General features: G+C 40.8%; 1 protein-coding gene across 2 annotated transcripts; it reads right to left on the bottom strand.

Annotated features, from left to right (window-relative positions):
• Positions 1 to 3871: 3871 nt before the first annotated feature.
• Positions 3872 to 6637, bottom strand: LOC132486649 (HMG box transcription factor BBX-like). Of its 2 annotated transcripts, XM_060094154.1 has the most exons (2): positions 4435 to 6637; positions 3872 to 4344 (listed from the first exon to the last, which is right to left on the bottom strand). In XM_060094154.1, the coding sequence occupies exons 1-2, from the start codon at positions 6635 to 6637 to the stop codon at positions 3872 to 3874; spliced, it is 2676 nt and encodes an 891-aa protein (XP_059950137.1). The 2 variants fall into 2 exon arrangements, with proteins under 2 accessions (XP_059950137.1, XP_059950127.1); XM_060094144.1 differs by having other exon boundaries at positions 3872 to 6637.
• Positions 6638 to 18430: the final 11793 nt, after the last annotated feature.

Genomic DNA, 18430 nt, shown 5'->3' with positions numbered 1-18430 from the left:
AAACTTGGAACAGAGCTACTTGATATTCCCCATCCCTCCCCCGGAACTGTATAGACAAAACATGTCATTCAGTTTTCAGCTTACTCCTAGTGCTGTATCGATTTATAATCTGCTTGAGATTTTACATAGGTGCAAACATTTCCAGAGGATGAGCCAAGGACTACAGAGTGCAAACAAAATTTTCTATGACTCAGGCAGAGTAGCATCTGACTTGATAAGAGAGTGACAGGGATTACACAAGTTGGATTCTAAATAACCAGACCCGTTCAGATGCTCCTTTTTGTTCACAGTGTTCGATCACTTTTTTTCTCGGCAGCAGTTTGAATGGCAGGAACTATAATAACAGTGATAACGTGGGAATGAGTTGAGCATGGCTTTGAGGGGGCACTGGTAGAAAGCTCATCTGACGGAATTAAATAAATATATTTTCGGGGGGGAAAAGACTGTCAGAATTACAATGGTATGATATATCCTTTTAAAAAAGAGGGCTTTAAAGAATTCACCATTTTCATCTAAAATCTGGGACCTAACCTAGTTTGGGGATAAGAACCTGTGTCTTCAAAGTGGCTGTGGGACCTTTTGCCTTTTCCTGGCCTCATTACAGTTATCCAAACAAATAAACACTTAAGAAGGGCGTCTTACAGTATTTTCTCTCTTTCACTCAGCTTCTTGGAGCTGCAGCTTCAGTAACTATAGTATACTCTACACACTTCAAAATTACATAGGAAAATACCCAGAATAACTAAATAAATAAAAGGCTAAAGAAAACTGGAACAGTACTGTGTCTCCATCTGAGACTAAATCATCCACTTCCAGCAACACAGAGAAGGGCTAGGACAATTTTGTTCCAAAGATTTATATACAGGTTTGAATCTAGAAATTAAGGTAAAAGCATAAATATTGAGAATTTCAACTAGATTCAGAATGGTTTCAGAAAGATATGATACAACAATTTAGAATAAAACAAAGGCAGAAGAGCATCATATTTTGGTTTGCTTGAAATATATATAAGGTGCAACAACTTTTTCTCTTGAGGATGCTTGTGGGACAAATGTTAGTGTAGATGGTGTTTGCTGGCAGATTAAGGTACACACCATAGCAATATGATTTTCTAAAATAAAAAAGAATGAGAGAAGTGAAATGAAAATGATAAATGGGGGAGGGTACTACATGTTGGTCTGCAATACTTGTGCTCACAAATGTTGTTACCTGAAAATACCAACACCCCTCTCCAGTGGATTCAGGGCATGAGAAAAGCACTATTTTTGAAATCAAGACATTACTCAGAGAAATGACAAGGTGAGTGTCTAAAAGACTATAGAACTTTGCAGGATTTCTGCTACTCTCAGTGCCTAACCGCTTAAAAATTAAGCATGTCTACAAAAAGGTGGGTTTTTTTTTTTTCTAAAGTACCTGAAAACAGTCGTATCCAGTAGGTCGCCCTCCACCCCGACCCCTGCCTAAGGGAAAAGCCACTGAGGTTTAGGAAAAGCAGATCAAGTAAGATATATTAATCACATAGAAAAAAGTCATCTTTTGTTTTGCTTCTTTTTAAGAAAGGTCCCATGAATATACAGCACTCTGTTAAGGAACTCTAGTGAAATGTAATCAGAGGACTGGAGGAGAGGGCACTGGCAAAAATAGACCTATTCTAACATGTTCTAGAGAATAACAAGTTAGTGCCATTGTCAAGGTGCATGTTCTGCACCAAACAACTTTTGTTGTTGATTTTATTTTTTTTTGGATTTTAGCTAATTATAATTTTTAAATCACTGCTAGCAAGTGGTCCAGAAACTCCAACAGCCACCAACACTGGGACCCAGCAATTTTCAAACATTCACTTTGTGTTTCGAAATTTAGAAAATATTAATACAACAGCATCGTAGTAAAAATATCATGCTAAAATCTGGGGTTGCTCACCTGATTTATTTCTGTGTGAATGGGGCTAAGCTTCTGCCTCTGATTAACCTTGCTTACTAATTCCTTCTTCCTCCATGCCCACAAGGAATATGCATTTTTGAGGACACCGTTCCAATGCCCTGATGCCCTCTTTACCTGCTTTGAAAAAAACAAAAGCCCAAATCTCTCTGTTCTTTTTCAATTCTGTTAGTATGTTGTACATATTTTCCAGCACCGAAACTGAAGTAACATCTACAACCGTGAAAAGCTAAACCTAGTCAGTACTAATAGAGTCATTTTTTGGTATGGCTATTAGGTCAAATTACGATGAGAAAAAAAATCATCATTACAATTCAGTCAAGTATAAATAAGATAGCTAGATAAAACCTTGTAAACTGTCACCATTTAGAGATCTAATTCAAAAGTTTCAAACTTGAACTAACACTATCAAAATTCCGCCAGTTTGAAAACCAGTAAAAATTATTGCTGGAATCCAATACTTAAAAGTTGGTAGTTTGTGCTGTGATGCAAGAGTGGGGAAATACTTTGTGCTATGGAACAAATACCCTGTAAAATCTGTAGCCGAAGACTAATTTTGATTTATCACTTTGCATCTGTTGCTAAGAAACAAGATACTGTGAACGTCAGGTGATGGAGTCAATATGTTGAATGTTCTAAGCCACTTAATCCAGTTGCACTGGCATATGTATGGTTGGTTTTATGTTCAAAAGCAACAAAACATGAAAAGGAAACAGGAAACTTGCAGGTGGATCTATAACTGCGAGTCCCACTCTGGTCAGGCACACCTCCCTCATCAATACCTCCGTAACCACAAAAACTCAAAATGGCTCTAAAAACCTGCAGTGCCAATTAGGTTGTGCATAGCAATTGCTACCCGTCCAGTCTGTCTGGGATGGATGTAAAAGGGCTGTAGCTCAAAGACCACACAAAGTGAGTGTGTCTTCAATGTGTTCTGAATAGTGAAGTAATCCTAAGGTCACTTCTGAATACTATTTTTCTTTTTTTGTCTGTATGAACGATCCATTGGTCACTCAGACCCTTGTGTAAAAATAAAAGAATCCTCAAGGCATGAAAACATCAGTAATCTGTAATCTGCTGGACTCTTCCCCTGTCTGGGAAAATATTCGCCACAATTGGACCCAAGCAAATTCTTCTTGGTCACTCAAGGCTAAGAAAAAAATTCTGCTTGTAAGAACTGTAATTTTTCTTCTTCTCTCTCTTTCTCTTTGTGCCAGCAAACTACCACTCTGGTGGCAAATATAAAAGTGCAGAATATATGGACCACAAGGCCGAGCATACACCGCTAACAGCGGTACATCTGCCTGCCCGTGCTGTTTGGGAGTCTCTGGAAGAGGCTTTTTAATATTATTCTACAATGTAAATGTAGGTATAGCCTATTATATAAACCATCTTAGAACATAAACCTCCATGTACAAAAAAGACTAAGAATATCTAATAATAACTAGTGCAGTGTGTCAGTTTTTGTTTTTTTGCTTTTGGTTTTTGTTTTGAAAGAATAACTAGGTAATATATGAAACTAGTTTCACACTCTCTGGTTGGTAAAAGAGATGCTGGATGAGCTACAGTAAAGGCAGCCTTTTACCAAGTTACCACCTATTACCATCAAAAGCCTTCCATAGAAAGCAAAGCTCTAGGATCATCCCATTTCTGCTCATTATCAGACAGACAACATCACCCTCAAAGACTCTGGGTTCTGAAAGAACAAACTGGCCCAGGGTGCCAACTTCTGCTTCAAGTGAATCTGGGCCGTGTAGGGCAACAAGCACTTGTTTGCTGTCTCTATCTGCCACCACATGGACTCACTAGCATCTCTCAATAAAGACAAGGCTAGGGTAGTAGGTAAAGCACAATGTTTTACAATTAAAGGGCGCTTCACTGGTCAGCGCAAGAAATAAGTACAGGAGTCGGGGGCATTTCTTTTGGCTGTCCATCATGGGGGAGCGGAGTTGATCTCTGACTTCCATGCATTTTCCATGGCAGCCACTTCGGCCGGCACAGCGAGGCTGAAGAACGCAGACACGGCGGGCATCTCCGGGGTGCTGCTCCGCGTCTCCGTGGCCTCTCGGTTGTGTGAGCATTCGTCATTGCAGCCTGTCTCGGTCACCTTAACAAGACTCCTCTGCAGGTGTTCCTTTGGTTTGTCATCCAAAGTACCTCCTGCTGGTGATACCCGGCCATCTGCTGTCCTGACAAGGTGTGTGATCTTGGTTTTCCTTGCTTTTCTCTTTTGACTGCCCACCAAGGGTTCTTGCACCCTTGTTGGCTCTGGAGTGTTGGGAATGGATGGGGCATTTGTAACCTTATAAGCAGGCTCTGTGGTGTTTCTGTCTTCTGAAAATATGGCTTCTGTAGGGTGAATGGCAGCCAAGAAGAGTTGCTTGTTTGACCATTTATCCCCACTTCCTTTTTCCGGAACATTAGGCTTCTCCTTTTTGTGCTTGTATTTGCTGACAATTTTGTGGAATAAGTTCTTTTTCTGAGACTGGCAAGGACCTTTGCTGGTTTGGGTCGGTTCTGAGGACATATGTCCGGTCTTCTTCTTTTTTCTTGGGACAGGTACACATTTCTGGTCAAATGTAACAGGACTATACTGAGGGAGGCTGTTGAATTTCTTTTCAAATTCTTCATCCAGCTTTGCTGAGCCAAGGAGAGAGTCTTCCTTTGGCTTTGTCTTCTTGAACTTCTTGCTTCCACTGGTCCCACTCTGGTGAAATGTCCAGCTTTCTTCATGCCAACACTCTTCATGATCAGAGGACTTTCCTTTTCCTGACCTTCGTTTCCCTCTGCCAACATTAGCTCGCAGAGAGGTGAGCATACCCTCAGACACCAGGGTTTTATAAAGAGCACCTTTGCAAGACCTCTCAGATTTCCGGGAGCCACAAGTCTCTATTTTTCTGTGACACTCACTGTCCTCAGGCTTGGCCTGTCCCGATAGACTGGGTGGTAATGCATCCTCCGTAGGGGTCAAAGGTTCTGCTTTTATACCCTCTGGGACCTCACCAGAAATGTTCTTGCTGGCAGAAATACTGATAAAATCTTGAGGTCTTGACTCTTGGGTGGTGTCTGAGGATCTCTCCTTTGACATTTTCTTCTCTCTTGATTTCACTTTCTTCTTTGGTGGCTTGGCATCCAAAATGCTTCCCTTGCCACTCGAGGATGTATGCACCTGCTTGCGAGGGGTATCTCCAAGCTTCTCGATGCCCCAGTCTCCCTTTGCAACAGCTTCAATGGTGTACATGACACTCTCGATATCAGATTCCGAGGACTGCCTCTTTTTGCAAGTCTTCTTGGGTGTGGATTTATCATTTCCCTGTCGATCCATTTTGGTTTTCTTCTTTTCCTTTTTTAGCTTTTCTGGTTTGCTTAACGCTGTGGGAATCTCGATGATCCTAATGCCATGAGGATGGCACATGTGATCCTTCCTACTGGGAACATCGCTTATTATTATCTTGCTACTGCCAGAGTAAGAAAAATCAGGGAAGTGACTACATTTTTGATCTTCCTCTAATTCTTCCTTTTTAATTGCTTTAGGAGCTTCCATTTTTATACCCATTATATCATCCATTCGCAGCTCCTCAAAATTTCTTAATTCCTTAGAATCTCTTACATTTTCCTTAGCTGATTTTTCAAATTCTGCTTCTTTCTGGAACCTGGCTTCATCTATTTTCTCCATTTTCATTTCTCTTTCTTCCTTGCCCTTCTCCAGTTCTTGAATTCTTCCGCCATCTGATTCTTTGGCTTTTATTAGCTTTGATTCTTCCATTTTCACCCCCTCTGATGCCAGGCACATCTCTGCCAGTTGAAAGAGTGCAGACTCTCCACAGCGTTTTACAGGTTCAGCACCGCCCAACTGTGAAGTCTTCGAACAGATCTCTGCAAACTGAAACAAGGCTGATGCTTGACATTGTTTTGACGGAACATCAGGGTGGGAGGTACCTGAAGATATCTCGGCAAACTGAAATAATGGTGACTCCTGACGCAATTCAGAGGATTCTGAAACATCAGGCCTGCAAGTGCCAGAGGATATCTCTAGTGTACCAAGAACATGTTCTCCAGCTAAAAGCAGCATGCTCAGGCCTCCCATTTGAGTAGGATCAGCCATCCCAAAGTTAAGCTGAGGCATTTCTTCAGGCTTTGTTTTCTTGGGGCTTGGCAAGGCTCTTGAAGAGTCAGATGGGAAGGCCCATAGTTTCTCCCGTGGATTGACAGTGGATGTTGGGGATTTCACAGGCTTGTTTGTGGTAGCACACCATTTGTAGCCAGGATTTGCTTTCATAAATGCATGTTTATACTCCTTGGCCATGTCTGTGTATTTCTGCTTTTCCTTTGGATCGAGAACAGCCCACCAATCAGCTAGTATCTTGGTAGCACCTCGGTTATCAAGCCTGTTCCTGTGTTCCTGACGTACAAGAGAGCGATGACGTTTGCAAAATAAGAGAAATGCATTCATTGGTCTCCGGGCTCGCTGTTCTGGTGATTCATCATCTTCAGTTTCACCATCTTGCTCTAGACCAGCGGCCCCAAGAAGTTGAACCTTATCAATATCCTCCTCTTCGTCTTCCTCTTCTTCCTCTTCTGAAAAGTCAAGAAGTTTCTTTGCTAGCAATGGATGCCACTGAAGGCACTTTCGTTTTGGTCGTTTTCCAGCTCCTTCTCCTTCTGCGGAATAATCTTTATTTCTATGACTGCCTTTCATTACTCTGACCGGTCAAGTCAAGACTTTCCATCGTGAGTTCAATGGAACATCAGAACTTCCAGCTTCTGTGATGCAGCAGAATTCCAGGAAGGCAAACGGAAAGTACACAGGGAGGAAGATGAACTGCGGCAAAGCCTGTGTCCTATGATACTGACCGCGCGGGTTCGCCGGGCGCGAGGGCGTGTGTGTGGCTCGCCCTCAGCGGCCAGTCAGGGCTTCTCTATGGGAAAGTGGAGAGAGAGGAGCTCGCGGAGCCGCTCGGCCTCCCTTCACTGTACACTCCAAGATTCTGCTGTTTAAAGAGTGACTCTCATAACCACTAAGGACCTACTCTATAGCACAGGGAACTATACTCAATATTTTGTAATAACCTATAATGGAAAAGAATCTGAAGAAGAATATATATATATGAATCACTGTGCTGTACACCTAAAACTAACACAACATTGTAAATCAACTATACTTCAACTTAAAATGATGAATTAATTAATCTAATTAAATACAATTTCTTCCCTAAAAAAATAAGAATGACTCTCAACTCTTCTAAACATATAAAATATTTTCTTAAACCTTAATCCACCCACTCCTGACACGTTAGGACCTGAGGCAAGACTGCGCTGTGCTGGAGGCTGAGGCCCTGCCCTCCAGCTCTGGGTCTGCCCCGTGTCCTGTAGGGCCTTGCTTACGGGACGGAACGTGGACGCCCAGCCACGTAGCCAAGCTCCCACCTCCCCTGCTGCACACAGATGAGCTTGGCCCCCTGGGGCCTGCAAGCGTCACATCTGTGGCTGGGCTCATCTTCTAGACCATGGTCGTCACCTGGAAGCTTCTTAGAAATGCAGAATCTCAGGTCCCACCCAGACCTACTGAACAGTAGTCTACTTTTTCATAAAATCTCTAGGTGACTTATGTGCAAGTTAGAGCTTGAGAGCCTTTGCTCTCACGTGGGAGGCTGAGGTCAGAGGCACCCATCTCTTAAGTTTAAGAGACTCCCTGTTAAAATGCTTTGTTCGTCTTCTGACCTCTGAAGGACTTGAGAAGATTCTGGCCAATGATCAGTTCTGTTCAATTCCTTGTTGGACTTAAGGTACATTCCAAACCATAGCTGATTTTTCCTCTTATACATTTCATTTTTTTCGGTCAGGTAATTTTCCTTAAGCTGTATTCTTAGTCAGAATGCACCCCACCCACCCTACTGTGTCAATATCACCTGCATCAGGGTGGCCACCTCTTCCGTGAAGCCCACCGCAATACCCCCAAGGAAGAGCTTCCGTTCTGACCCCATCCTCCTTAGTTGAAAACTCTGGTAGCGCATTCACTGGGTCGGCTCTGGTTATACAACTGAATCCTCCATGAGACAATCAGCTCCCTGACATAGGAGCTGAGTCCCATTCAGATTTAGATTCTCCATTGCCCATAGCTGAGTCTATCAGATTTTAAATACACATGTGAAATTAAATCTGCCTCTCTTAAGTTTATTTTTGTGGCTCCTGCAATTCTCTGCTTGTGCCAGAAAGGAGATGAAAATATCCCTGCAATTTTAATGAAGGTGGATTTTACTCCTGGGTCTTACCACATTTAGGAAAGTGTATACATTTTGTACTTTCATGCAAAATTGTGCTTGGCACCGACCTGGTGGTCACGAAGGGAAGCAAGGGTGTTCTTCGATGAGAATTCTTGGGCAGCTGGGTCTAGTTCTGTTAGTGAACAGTATTCAAATGGAGGAATTGCTTTAGCTTGGAAAGTAGACCTCAGATATAGGAGGAATAGAGCAGAAGAAAAAGGAACTTATGAAAAACGGAATACAGAAGTGTAAAGGAAAGGTCAATGTCTATGACTGGCCCAGTCTTCTGGCTGTCTGTGTCCATGGATCATAACTCAGGAGTCATGGGAGTGCAGAGAGGGGGCAGGAACCTGCAACGGGGAGTCTGTGCTCTAGTTTTGGCTCTTCTGCTAATTAACTGAGCACCTGAGAAACTCACTAAACATTTGTGGGTCTCTGTTGTCACATCTGAAACATGAATAGTTGGTCAATGCTTCTTAACCAGAGAAGAAAGCTAGAAAAATGGGGGGGGGGGGGGTAGGGGATCTTGTTTAAAGACACGTGGCCAGGTGGGACACCCAGAAATGCGTATTTGCTGGGTTTGTGATGGGCCCCAAGTATGAGGTGCCTTTCTGATATTCAGTTCTGGTTAAGCATCAGTAAATCAGATGCTCTCTTAACATTCCTTCTAGCTCAAATATTCCCCAATTTCATGACTACCAGCCCCGTAGTGAATGCATGGTTAGGAGTCTACGGGTCTGGCAGACACTGCTGGTTGTACCCCTCTTCCTTTAGGAACAAAACCCAAAGTTTTTGCTCCGCACACGCCTCCCAGAATAACTATTACATTTCCCAGCTTTCCTTTCGGGATGTCCGTGGACTAAATTCTGGCCAAAGGGAAGTGGTGAGTGTAGGTTCTGGGAGCGCTCTTAAAAGACAGAGGTGTGCCCTCTTGCTTCTTCTTGCTGACAGGCATGCATAGATGATAGTGGAAGATGGGCCAGCTGGGTCAGTGCCGGACATGGGACCTGCCATAGGAGATGGGAGGGAACCAAGACAGTGTGGCCTGGGTCCAGGATACCAGGGAGTCGTGTCAGGAGGGAACTTCTACCCCCAGGCTTCCTTTATGTGTGAGAGAAAGACATTATCATCTAGTTAAAGTAACTGCAATTTTGCTCTTACTCTTTCTTTCAGCCAAACCCATTTTAAACTAAAACAATATGGAGCATGGAAAAGACTTTACGGACTCCAGTTACGCTTCCCAATCTTCATGTCAGCAGAAATTAAATGTCTGTTTACTGTGGCTTCTTGTTTTCTACTTCTGTAAGTGTAGTATGTTTATAAGACAGAGAATACTATTGTCTTTTACAGAGAGCACTTCTTTCACAGCCAAAAATTCATGGAGAGGTATCACAATTTTAGGAAGCACAGATTTCTTTTTATGATTTTATCTTATTCTCTACAAACATATATTATTTCCTTACCATATGCCATATATATATATATAAATATATATATATATATATATATATAATTTTTGCCCTCAAAAATGGTCAGTCACCATTAATTTTGTGTGAAATTTGGTAGGACCTGAACTACAGTGAAATACCAAGAACTGCCATTTAAATTACATATTATTGCTAATAATTGTTATGACTGGCATTAAGCAAACATGTGGTGTTGAGTTTTTTAAACGCTTCTACATTTTTTTTGAAAGTTTGGGCTTTGACAAGAGCTCATTAGGAAAAAACCTTTAATTCTTTTCCTTCTTATTTATAGTTGAACAAAAGCGCACACCTCCACACACCATATATGTATACGATAATGGAATTTGTTTCTTGTGAACTTGCATTTAGCCTGTGAAAATTACCTTTAATGACTTTGAAAGATATTGTGCTTTTTGCACATTTTAAGTTTCTGATGGGGGACAGGGATGAGGGGCAGTGATGGGAGGATGGTGAAAGAAAAATTATATATATACATATACATATATAGAGAGATATAGATATAGATATAGATATAGATATAAAATTCAGGGCATAAGACCTGCAAAATTCTGGGATTAAAAGTCATGTGAATAATCGTTTCCATTTCCAAACCTCTCTTAATAAATAATGGTAAAATGCCACAGTAGATATTTCAGGCCATTTAATAAAACTCTCTTTCTCTGTCTCTCTGTCTCCCTTCTCTCATACACACACACACACACAGCACACCCCAAAACAAACTCATTCTCACATACAGAATAGAAACTAAACCAAATCAAAGAAAGATGATTGGGTGGGGAAAGGAAATGGGGACTCTTATGAAGAGCTCTCTCTGTTTACCTTCATTCCTCTCATCCGGGTCAGTGTAGATGGAAGCCAGAGTAAAGAGGGAAAAGATAACAAAAGCCAATAAAATGAATGCCATTTCCAGGTTGGTAAATGGAAGCTCCATGAAAGACCACAAACTTCTTCGCCTGCAATAGAAAGCAGACACTGGCTTAGTATACCCTGGTCCAGAGAGAACTTGTTGAGTAATTATTTATTGTAGAATGAGATTTACTAAGACTTTTTAAGATACTTCTGTGCACCTGGAACAACACACCTGGCACTAGCAGAAATGGAGGGTGCTCTCGTTTTTTGAAATTTGGCATCAGTCTTGGTGTAATTGAACTTAGACTTTGCTGTGTAGACTGGAGGAGAACATGGGAGTCTGAAGGGCAGAGTCAATTTATGTTTTATGAGCTTTTTGGACAAAACCCTGGGAGTAAAGTTAGAGTATATTTCATATCATGAAGGAAAAAATAATGTTGGTTTCTATCTCACTGACCACACCCAGGTTCAGAGTAATGTTCTTGTGCCTGAAGTTATCCAGCGTTTGCCAACCAGGTGATAAATCTACAATGGAAGCAATTTTTAGTGAAGAAACCATAGTCTTCAGAGTAGCTGGATCAAACTCAACCCAAATAAAGATAAATGTGTTAACAATTCAACCATGAGAACTTCCAATCTCAGACTCGAAAAAGGAGAGCTCATGTGTCTAGAAAGGAAAGCATAGTTCCATTGGGGGGAAAGGATAACATCTAGCTGGAAATAACCTCTGTCTTTCTGTCTTTCAATGTTTACTACATAAATGGAAAATATTTAAAACACTGCAGACATATGTGGGAATGTGATAATTTTAAGAAGACCCAAAGAAAGAGATTTCACATCTTTCCACTGCAACGCATTCCAAAGTCTTTATTTACTGTCTATTTTAGGGAAATAACTTATTGGGGTCTTTCACCTAAGGGTTCAGTCTCCTTTAAATATATTTTTTAAATGACTTCATCATACCCTGTAGTTGAGAGACAAGATTTGAGGTGGGAGTTAGGCTTGCTCTCTTTCCTAGTTGCAGTCTTCCAGTGTTGCTATAGCAGAACAGAGGTGGGTGAGGGGATAATAAGTTCTTTAAAATCTGCTGGTTTTGAACAGATTTCTGATTCTTTTTTTTTCTTTTGGACATACTTCTTACAATTGACAATAGTTTGGGGGATATTGATCAGAAGTCTGTAGCTTTTCGTAGGTTTGTAGGACAGAAAATTAGACATGGAATTTATGTGTCATAGGTATGCACATGTTAAGATATGAAGAATACTACCGGGGCTTCCCTGGTGGCGCAGTGGTTGAGAATCCGCCTGCCAATGCAGGGGACACGGGTTCGAGCCCTGGTCTGGGAAGATCCCACATGCCGTGGAGCAACTAGGCCCGTGGGCCACAACTACTGAGCCTGCGCGTCTGGAGCTTGTGTTCCACAACAAGAGAGGCCGCGACAGTGAGAGGCCCGCGCACCGTAATGAAGAGAGGCCCCCGCTCGCCGCAACTAGAGAAAGCCACGCACAGAAACGAAGACCCAACACAGCCCAAAATAAATAAATTAAATTTAAAAAAAAAAAAAGAATACTACCAAGGGGGTTAAGATGTATCTTGGAAATTTTTCACATCAGTGCACATTGGTCGAGCTTATTCTGGTTACTGGAAGCTGAGCATTCTAGAGTATGGCTCTACTGTCATTTAACCACTCATATTGATGGGAATTTGGGTTCCTTCTAATTTTTTGTCATTGCCAACAACGCAGCAGAAAATATTTTTTTGTAAATATAAATTTTCACACAGGTACACATATCTCTAGGAAAGATTTATAGAAGTAGAACTGCTGGATGTATAAACTTTTGAAATGTTCCTTCACAAATTTCCCTGAAATTTACAACCTTATCAGTACTATATGTAAAGAACTGGTTCCCAAATCCTTCCTCAACACTCCCTCTTTCGGTTTCCCCCCCAATTTGAAGTTAAAAATACGATCTCATGTTTAAATTGGCTTTTCCCTGATTTCTAGTGAGGTTGAACATTTTTTATGTGTTGATTTATTATTTATACAGTTTGCTCTGTGAATAACTTGTCTTTATCTTTTGCCCAGTTTTAAACTGGGCATTTGTAATTTTCTCACTGATTTGTAGACACTCATTATAAACTTTGGATAAAAAATTCCTTTCAGGGCTTCCCTGGTGGCGCAGTGGTTGAGAGTCTGCCTGCCGATGCAGGGGACGCGGGTTCGTCCCTAGGTGAAGTAGGTGAAGCTTCCTTGCCCAGTCAAGATTTCTGTTGGGCTACATGTTTTTCTACAGTGACTGATTTCTGTTCTTATTTGGACTCATATTTGCAAAGAAGCACTATATGTTATGTTTCAACTTTAAATTTTAAAATACATCATATGGTCCAGAACAAAAGCAATGTTCTTAAGTACCTCTGAATGTTCAAATGTAGATGATCTATGTAAATTCAGTTAGGGATCAAAATAGCCAGACTTCTTCCAGTGAATACTGAACTGACAGTCTTTGAAAATCTTTCTCTGGAGACTTCTTACAGTAACAGGGAAAAATGTGGGTTCTTGGTCAGTTTCTCAATAAATACAATTTCCTGAAATATCTCAGGGCTTTGTCATACCTTATACCCTTTTCAACAAAGAAAGTTGTCTTAACTATTCCCTTATAAAAAGGCATAGAGTAAGAGAATTGAGAATGTTAATTACAAATGAGATAGTGGATTTACAAACTATTAAGAGCTGCAGAACTCTTGCAATACTAAAATATTCTGAGTTTTTTTTTATTTTTTATTTTTTTGCGGTACGCGGGCCTCTCACTGCTGTGGCCTCTCCCGTTGTGGAGCACGGGCTCCGGACGCGTAGGCTCAGCAGCCATGGCTCACGGGCCCAGCCACTCCGCGGCATGTAGGATCTTCCCGGACCGGGGCACGAACCCGCGTCCCCTGCATCGGCAGGTGGACTCTCAAACACTGCGCCACCAGGGAAGCCCAATATTCTGATTTTCTATTAAATATTTTTTATTCAGTTTTAAGATCACAGTTAAAGTACTTTAGCATGTTATACACATGACTTACATGTGCAATTTTTAGAAATTAAATTAAGTATAAGATTTTGAGGAAAGAAATTATATAAACGTGTATATTGACTTTTACTACACAAACATCTAAGAAACCAATAATTCTGTTGTACCATTAAGTGGAAATCATTTATTACATGGCACGTTTACACCAACTCTAAAGACAACCAAGCCAATTTCTGAAAGCAAGAAAAATGAGCAATTCGGTCATGCTGAAAACTGTCAACAGACTTAAGACCTGGTGGCCAAATGAAGCTGTGGTTAATTTATAATAGGTAAGTAAGCAATTCAAACCTATGGGAAAAGTTCATAATCTGGTAATGTGGACTCTCAGGTGGTTTTTATTCCTTTTCGACAGATTCCTGAGAGCAAGCCATGAATGCTAAGGAAATGAGAAACATGTTGCCGAGCATGTGCTGAGCTCCAGATCACAAACCTCCCCCACCCCAGTTCTGCCACTACGAGCTGACGCACTAAAGGGAGGTGTCAGTGGACGTGAGCACTCCCCTGAGGCCGCCAGGGGATGTGATGGTTAGTCCACGAAACGCGTGCCTCTGTGATTTAGGTTAGAGCTTGTGAGGTAAGACGTGTGGTGCGGTGCAGTGGGAGGGTGTGGAGGCATGGAATTAGGTCCTTGCTCCTCGGTAACCAGTTCTGGCCCAAGTTATTAGAAAATCTCTGGAAAGAGTAGTAATGTTCACAGTAACTAATTCTGTGCATAAAGATCAACTTAAGGAATTGACAGACCATTAGCCAGACTCATCAAGAAAAAAAGGGAGAAGACTCAAATCAATAGAATTAGAAATGAAAAAGGAGAAGTAACAACTCACGCTGCAGAAATACAAAAGATCATGAGAGATTACTACAAGCAACTCTATGCCAAAAAAATGGACAACCTGGAAGAAATGGACAAATTCTTAGAAATGCACAACCTGCCAAGACTGAATCAGGAAGAAATAGAAAATATGAATAGACCAATCACAAGCCCTGAAATTGAAACTGTGATTAAAAATCTTCCAACAAACAAAAGCCCAGGACCAGATGGCTTCACAGGCGAATTCGATCAAACATTTAGAGAAGAGCTAACACCCATCCTTCTCAAACTCTTCCAAACAATTTCAGAGGAAGGAACACTCCCAAACTCATTCTACGAGGTCACCATCACCTTGATACCAAAACCAGGCAAGGATGTCCCAAAGAAAGAAAACTACAGGCCTATATCACTGATGAACATAGATGCAAAAAGCCTCAACATAAGACTAGCTAACAGAATCCAACAGCACATTAAAAGGATCATACACCATGATCAAGTGGGGTTTATTCCAGGAATGCAAGGATTACTCAATATACGCAAATCAATCAATGTGATACACCATATTAACAAATTGAAGGAGAAAAACCATAGGATCCTCTCAATAGATGCAGAGAAAGCTTTTGACAAAATTCAACACCCATTTATGATAAAAACACTGCAGAAAGTAGGCATAGAGGGAACTTTCCTCAACCTAATCAAGGCCATATATGACAAACCCACAGCCAACATTGTCCTCAATGGTGGAAAACTGAAACCATTTCCACAAAGATCAAGAACAAGACAAGGTTGCCCACTCTCACCACTCTTATTCAACCTAGTTTTGGAAGTTTTAGCCACAGCAATCAGAGAAGAAAAGGAAATAAAAGGAATCCAAATCGGAAAAGAAGAAGTAAAGCTGTCACTGTTTGCAGATGACATGATACTATACATAGAGAATCCTAAAGATGCTACCAGAAAACTACTAGAGCTAATCAATGAATTTGGTAAAGTAGCAGGATACAAAATTAATGCACAGGAATCTCTGGCATTCCTGTACACTAATGATGAAACATCTGAAAAGGAAATCAAGAAAACACTCCCATTTACCATTGCAACAAAAAGAATAAAATATCTAGGAATAAACCTACCTAAGGAGACAAAAGACCTGTATGCAGAAAATTATAAGACACTGATGAAAGAGATTAAAGATGATACAAATAGATGGAGAGATATACCATGCTTCTGGATTGGAAGAATCAATATTGTGAAAATGACTCTACTACCCAAAGCAATCTACAGATTCAATGCAATCCCTATCAAACTACCAGTGGCATTTTTCACAGAACTAGAACAAAAAATTTCAAAATTTGTTTGGAAAAAAAAAAGACCCCGAATAGCCAAAGCAATCTTGAGAACGAAAAACGGAGCCGGAGGAATCAGGCTCCCTGACTTCAGACTATACTACAAAGCTACAGTAATCAAGACAGTGTGGTACTGGCACAGAAACAGAAAGATAGATCAATGGAATGGGATAGAAAGCCCAGAGATCAACCCATGCACATATGGTCAACTTATCTTTGATAAAGGAGGCAGGAATGTACAGTGGAGAAAGGACAGCCTCTTCAATAAGTGGTGCTGGGAAAACTGGACAGGGACATGTAAAAGTATGAGATTAGATCATTCCCTAACACCATACACAAAAATAAGCTCAAAATGGATTAAAGACCTCAATGTAAGGCCAGAAACTATCAAACTCTTAGAGGAAAACATAGGCAGAACACTCTATGACATAAATCACAGCAAGATCCTTTTGGACCCACCTCCTAGAGAAATGGAAATAAAAACAAAGATAAACAAATGGGACCTCATGAAACTTCAAAGCTTTTGCACAGCAAAGGAAACCATAAACAAGACCAAAAGACAACCCTCAGCATGGGAGAAAATATTTGCAAATGAAGCAACTGACAAAGGATTAATCTCCAAAATTTATAAGCAGCTCATGCAGCTCAATAGCAAAAAAACAAACAACCCAATCCAAAAATGGGCAGAAGACTTAAATAGGCATTTCTCCAAAGAAGATATACAGACTGCCAACAAACACATGAAAGGATGCTCAACATCATTAATCATTAGAGAAATGCAAATCAAAACTACAATGAGATATCATCTCACACCAGTCAGAATCGCCATCATCAAGAAATCTAGAAACAATAAATGCTGGAGAGGGTGTGGAGAAAGGGAACACTCTTGCACCGCTGGTGGGAATGTGAATTGGTACAGCCACTATGGAGAACAGTATGGAGGTTCCTTAAAAAACTAAAAATAGAACTACCATATGACCCAGCAATCCCACTACGAGGCATATACCCTGAGAAAACCATAATTCAAAAAGAGACCATGTACCAAAATGTTCATTGCAGCTCTATTCACAATAGCCCGGAGATAGAAACAACCTAAGTGTCCATCATCCGATGAATGGATAAAGAAGATGTGGCACATATATACAATGGAATATTACTCAGCCATAAAAAGAAACGAAACTGAGCTATTTGTAATGAGGTGGATAGACCTAGAGTCTGTCATACAGAGTGAAGTAAGTCAGAAAGAGACAGACAAATACCGTATGCTAACACATATATATGGAATTTTTTTTTAAAATATCATGAAGAACCTAGGGGTAAAACGGGCATAAAGACACAGACCTAACTTGAGAATGGACTTGAGGATATGGGGAGGGGGAAGGGTAAGCTGTGACAAAGCGAAAGAGAGGCATGGACATATATACACTACCAAACGTAAGGTAGATAGATAGTGGGAAGCAGCCGCAGAGCACAGGGAGATCAGCTCGGTGCTTTGTGACCGCCTGGAGGGGTGGGATGGGGAGGGTGGGAGGGAGGGAGATGCATGAGGGAAGGGATGTGGGAACAGATGTATATGTATGACTGATTCACTTTGTTATTAAGCAGAAACTAATAAATAAATAAATAAATAAATAAATAAATAAATAAAAAAGATCAACTTCAGGGCAGGATCAATTTTGACCACTGACTGCAACAAGGAAACAGTGGCCACCGAACTTCTAAGTACAAGGTTTCCTCTTTTCTGTTATTATTATAAATCATACCACCACAAATAAAATTTGGCCAGGAGAGGAAACTTTTTGTATGTGTGAAGAAAATGTATATTGATATTTTTAAGGAAAGCGTAGCACAAACAGATGGACGTGTATGAGGGGAATCAAATGTACTTGTCTTGTTGTTCACTCTTTTGCTGCTTCTGTTTCTAAAATGTAAGATAATGTCCCCAGTGAAAAGGACAAGGTCATTTAATATGGGGTATAATAAACTTCACTATCACTTCCAAACTATATAAAAGCAAAGCAGTCCATCAGACTCTGAATACATCACCAGACATATCTGGTAAGATGAACTGAACCACTGTTTCTTTTTTTATTGTAAGTATGAGGTTAGTCAATCTAAATAAGATAACTGTAAAATAAAAAATCCCCAAACTCAAAGAAACACAAAATCCAAATCTAATTCTTTGGGAATGCTTGTCTAAATAAAAGCAACCCCTAATTAACAATTAGTACACTCTTTATAAGGTGCAAAACAAGATCCTATGTGGGGAAAGCTAAATTTTAATTCCCACCTAACAGTCACTCTGAATACTTTATAGGTCAAATGTAATAAGAGCATTTGCTTCTACTGCCCATTTTCAGCAATACATTGTTCTCTCTGGAGAAGGTGGTTTGGGAAGTCAAAACACTGCAGTGGAAAACAGTGGCCCTGACGGTAGAAGCAAAAAAAGACAAACCTTTCAAACAGGACTTACTGGAATTAACCGTTAAAGCCGAGGTAGCCCATTAGGATTGGCCTTATCTGAGGGCTCTGTGAAGCAGTGCAATCAAAGGTGAACCTTCTCACAGCATCACGTACACCCCGACTTCCCCTTTACAAATGATGACTCCAGGCCTTGCACGACTTCCTTCCTTTTCCCCCAAGAAGCGGCGATGCTTCCCCTTTGCTGTAT

Source organism: Mesoplodon densirostris, chromosome 1 (genome assembly GCF_025265405.1).
Source record: "Mesoplodon densirostris isolate mMesDen1 chromosome 1, mMesDen1 primary haplotype, whole genome shotgun sequence".
NCBI lineage: Eukaryota > Metazoa > Chordata > Mammalia > Artiodactyla > Ziphiidae > Mesoplodon > Mesoplodon densirostris.
The sequence above is the reverse complement of the archived record's forward strand: the minus strand, read 5'-3'. Positions and strand labels throughout refer to the sequence as shown.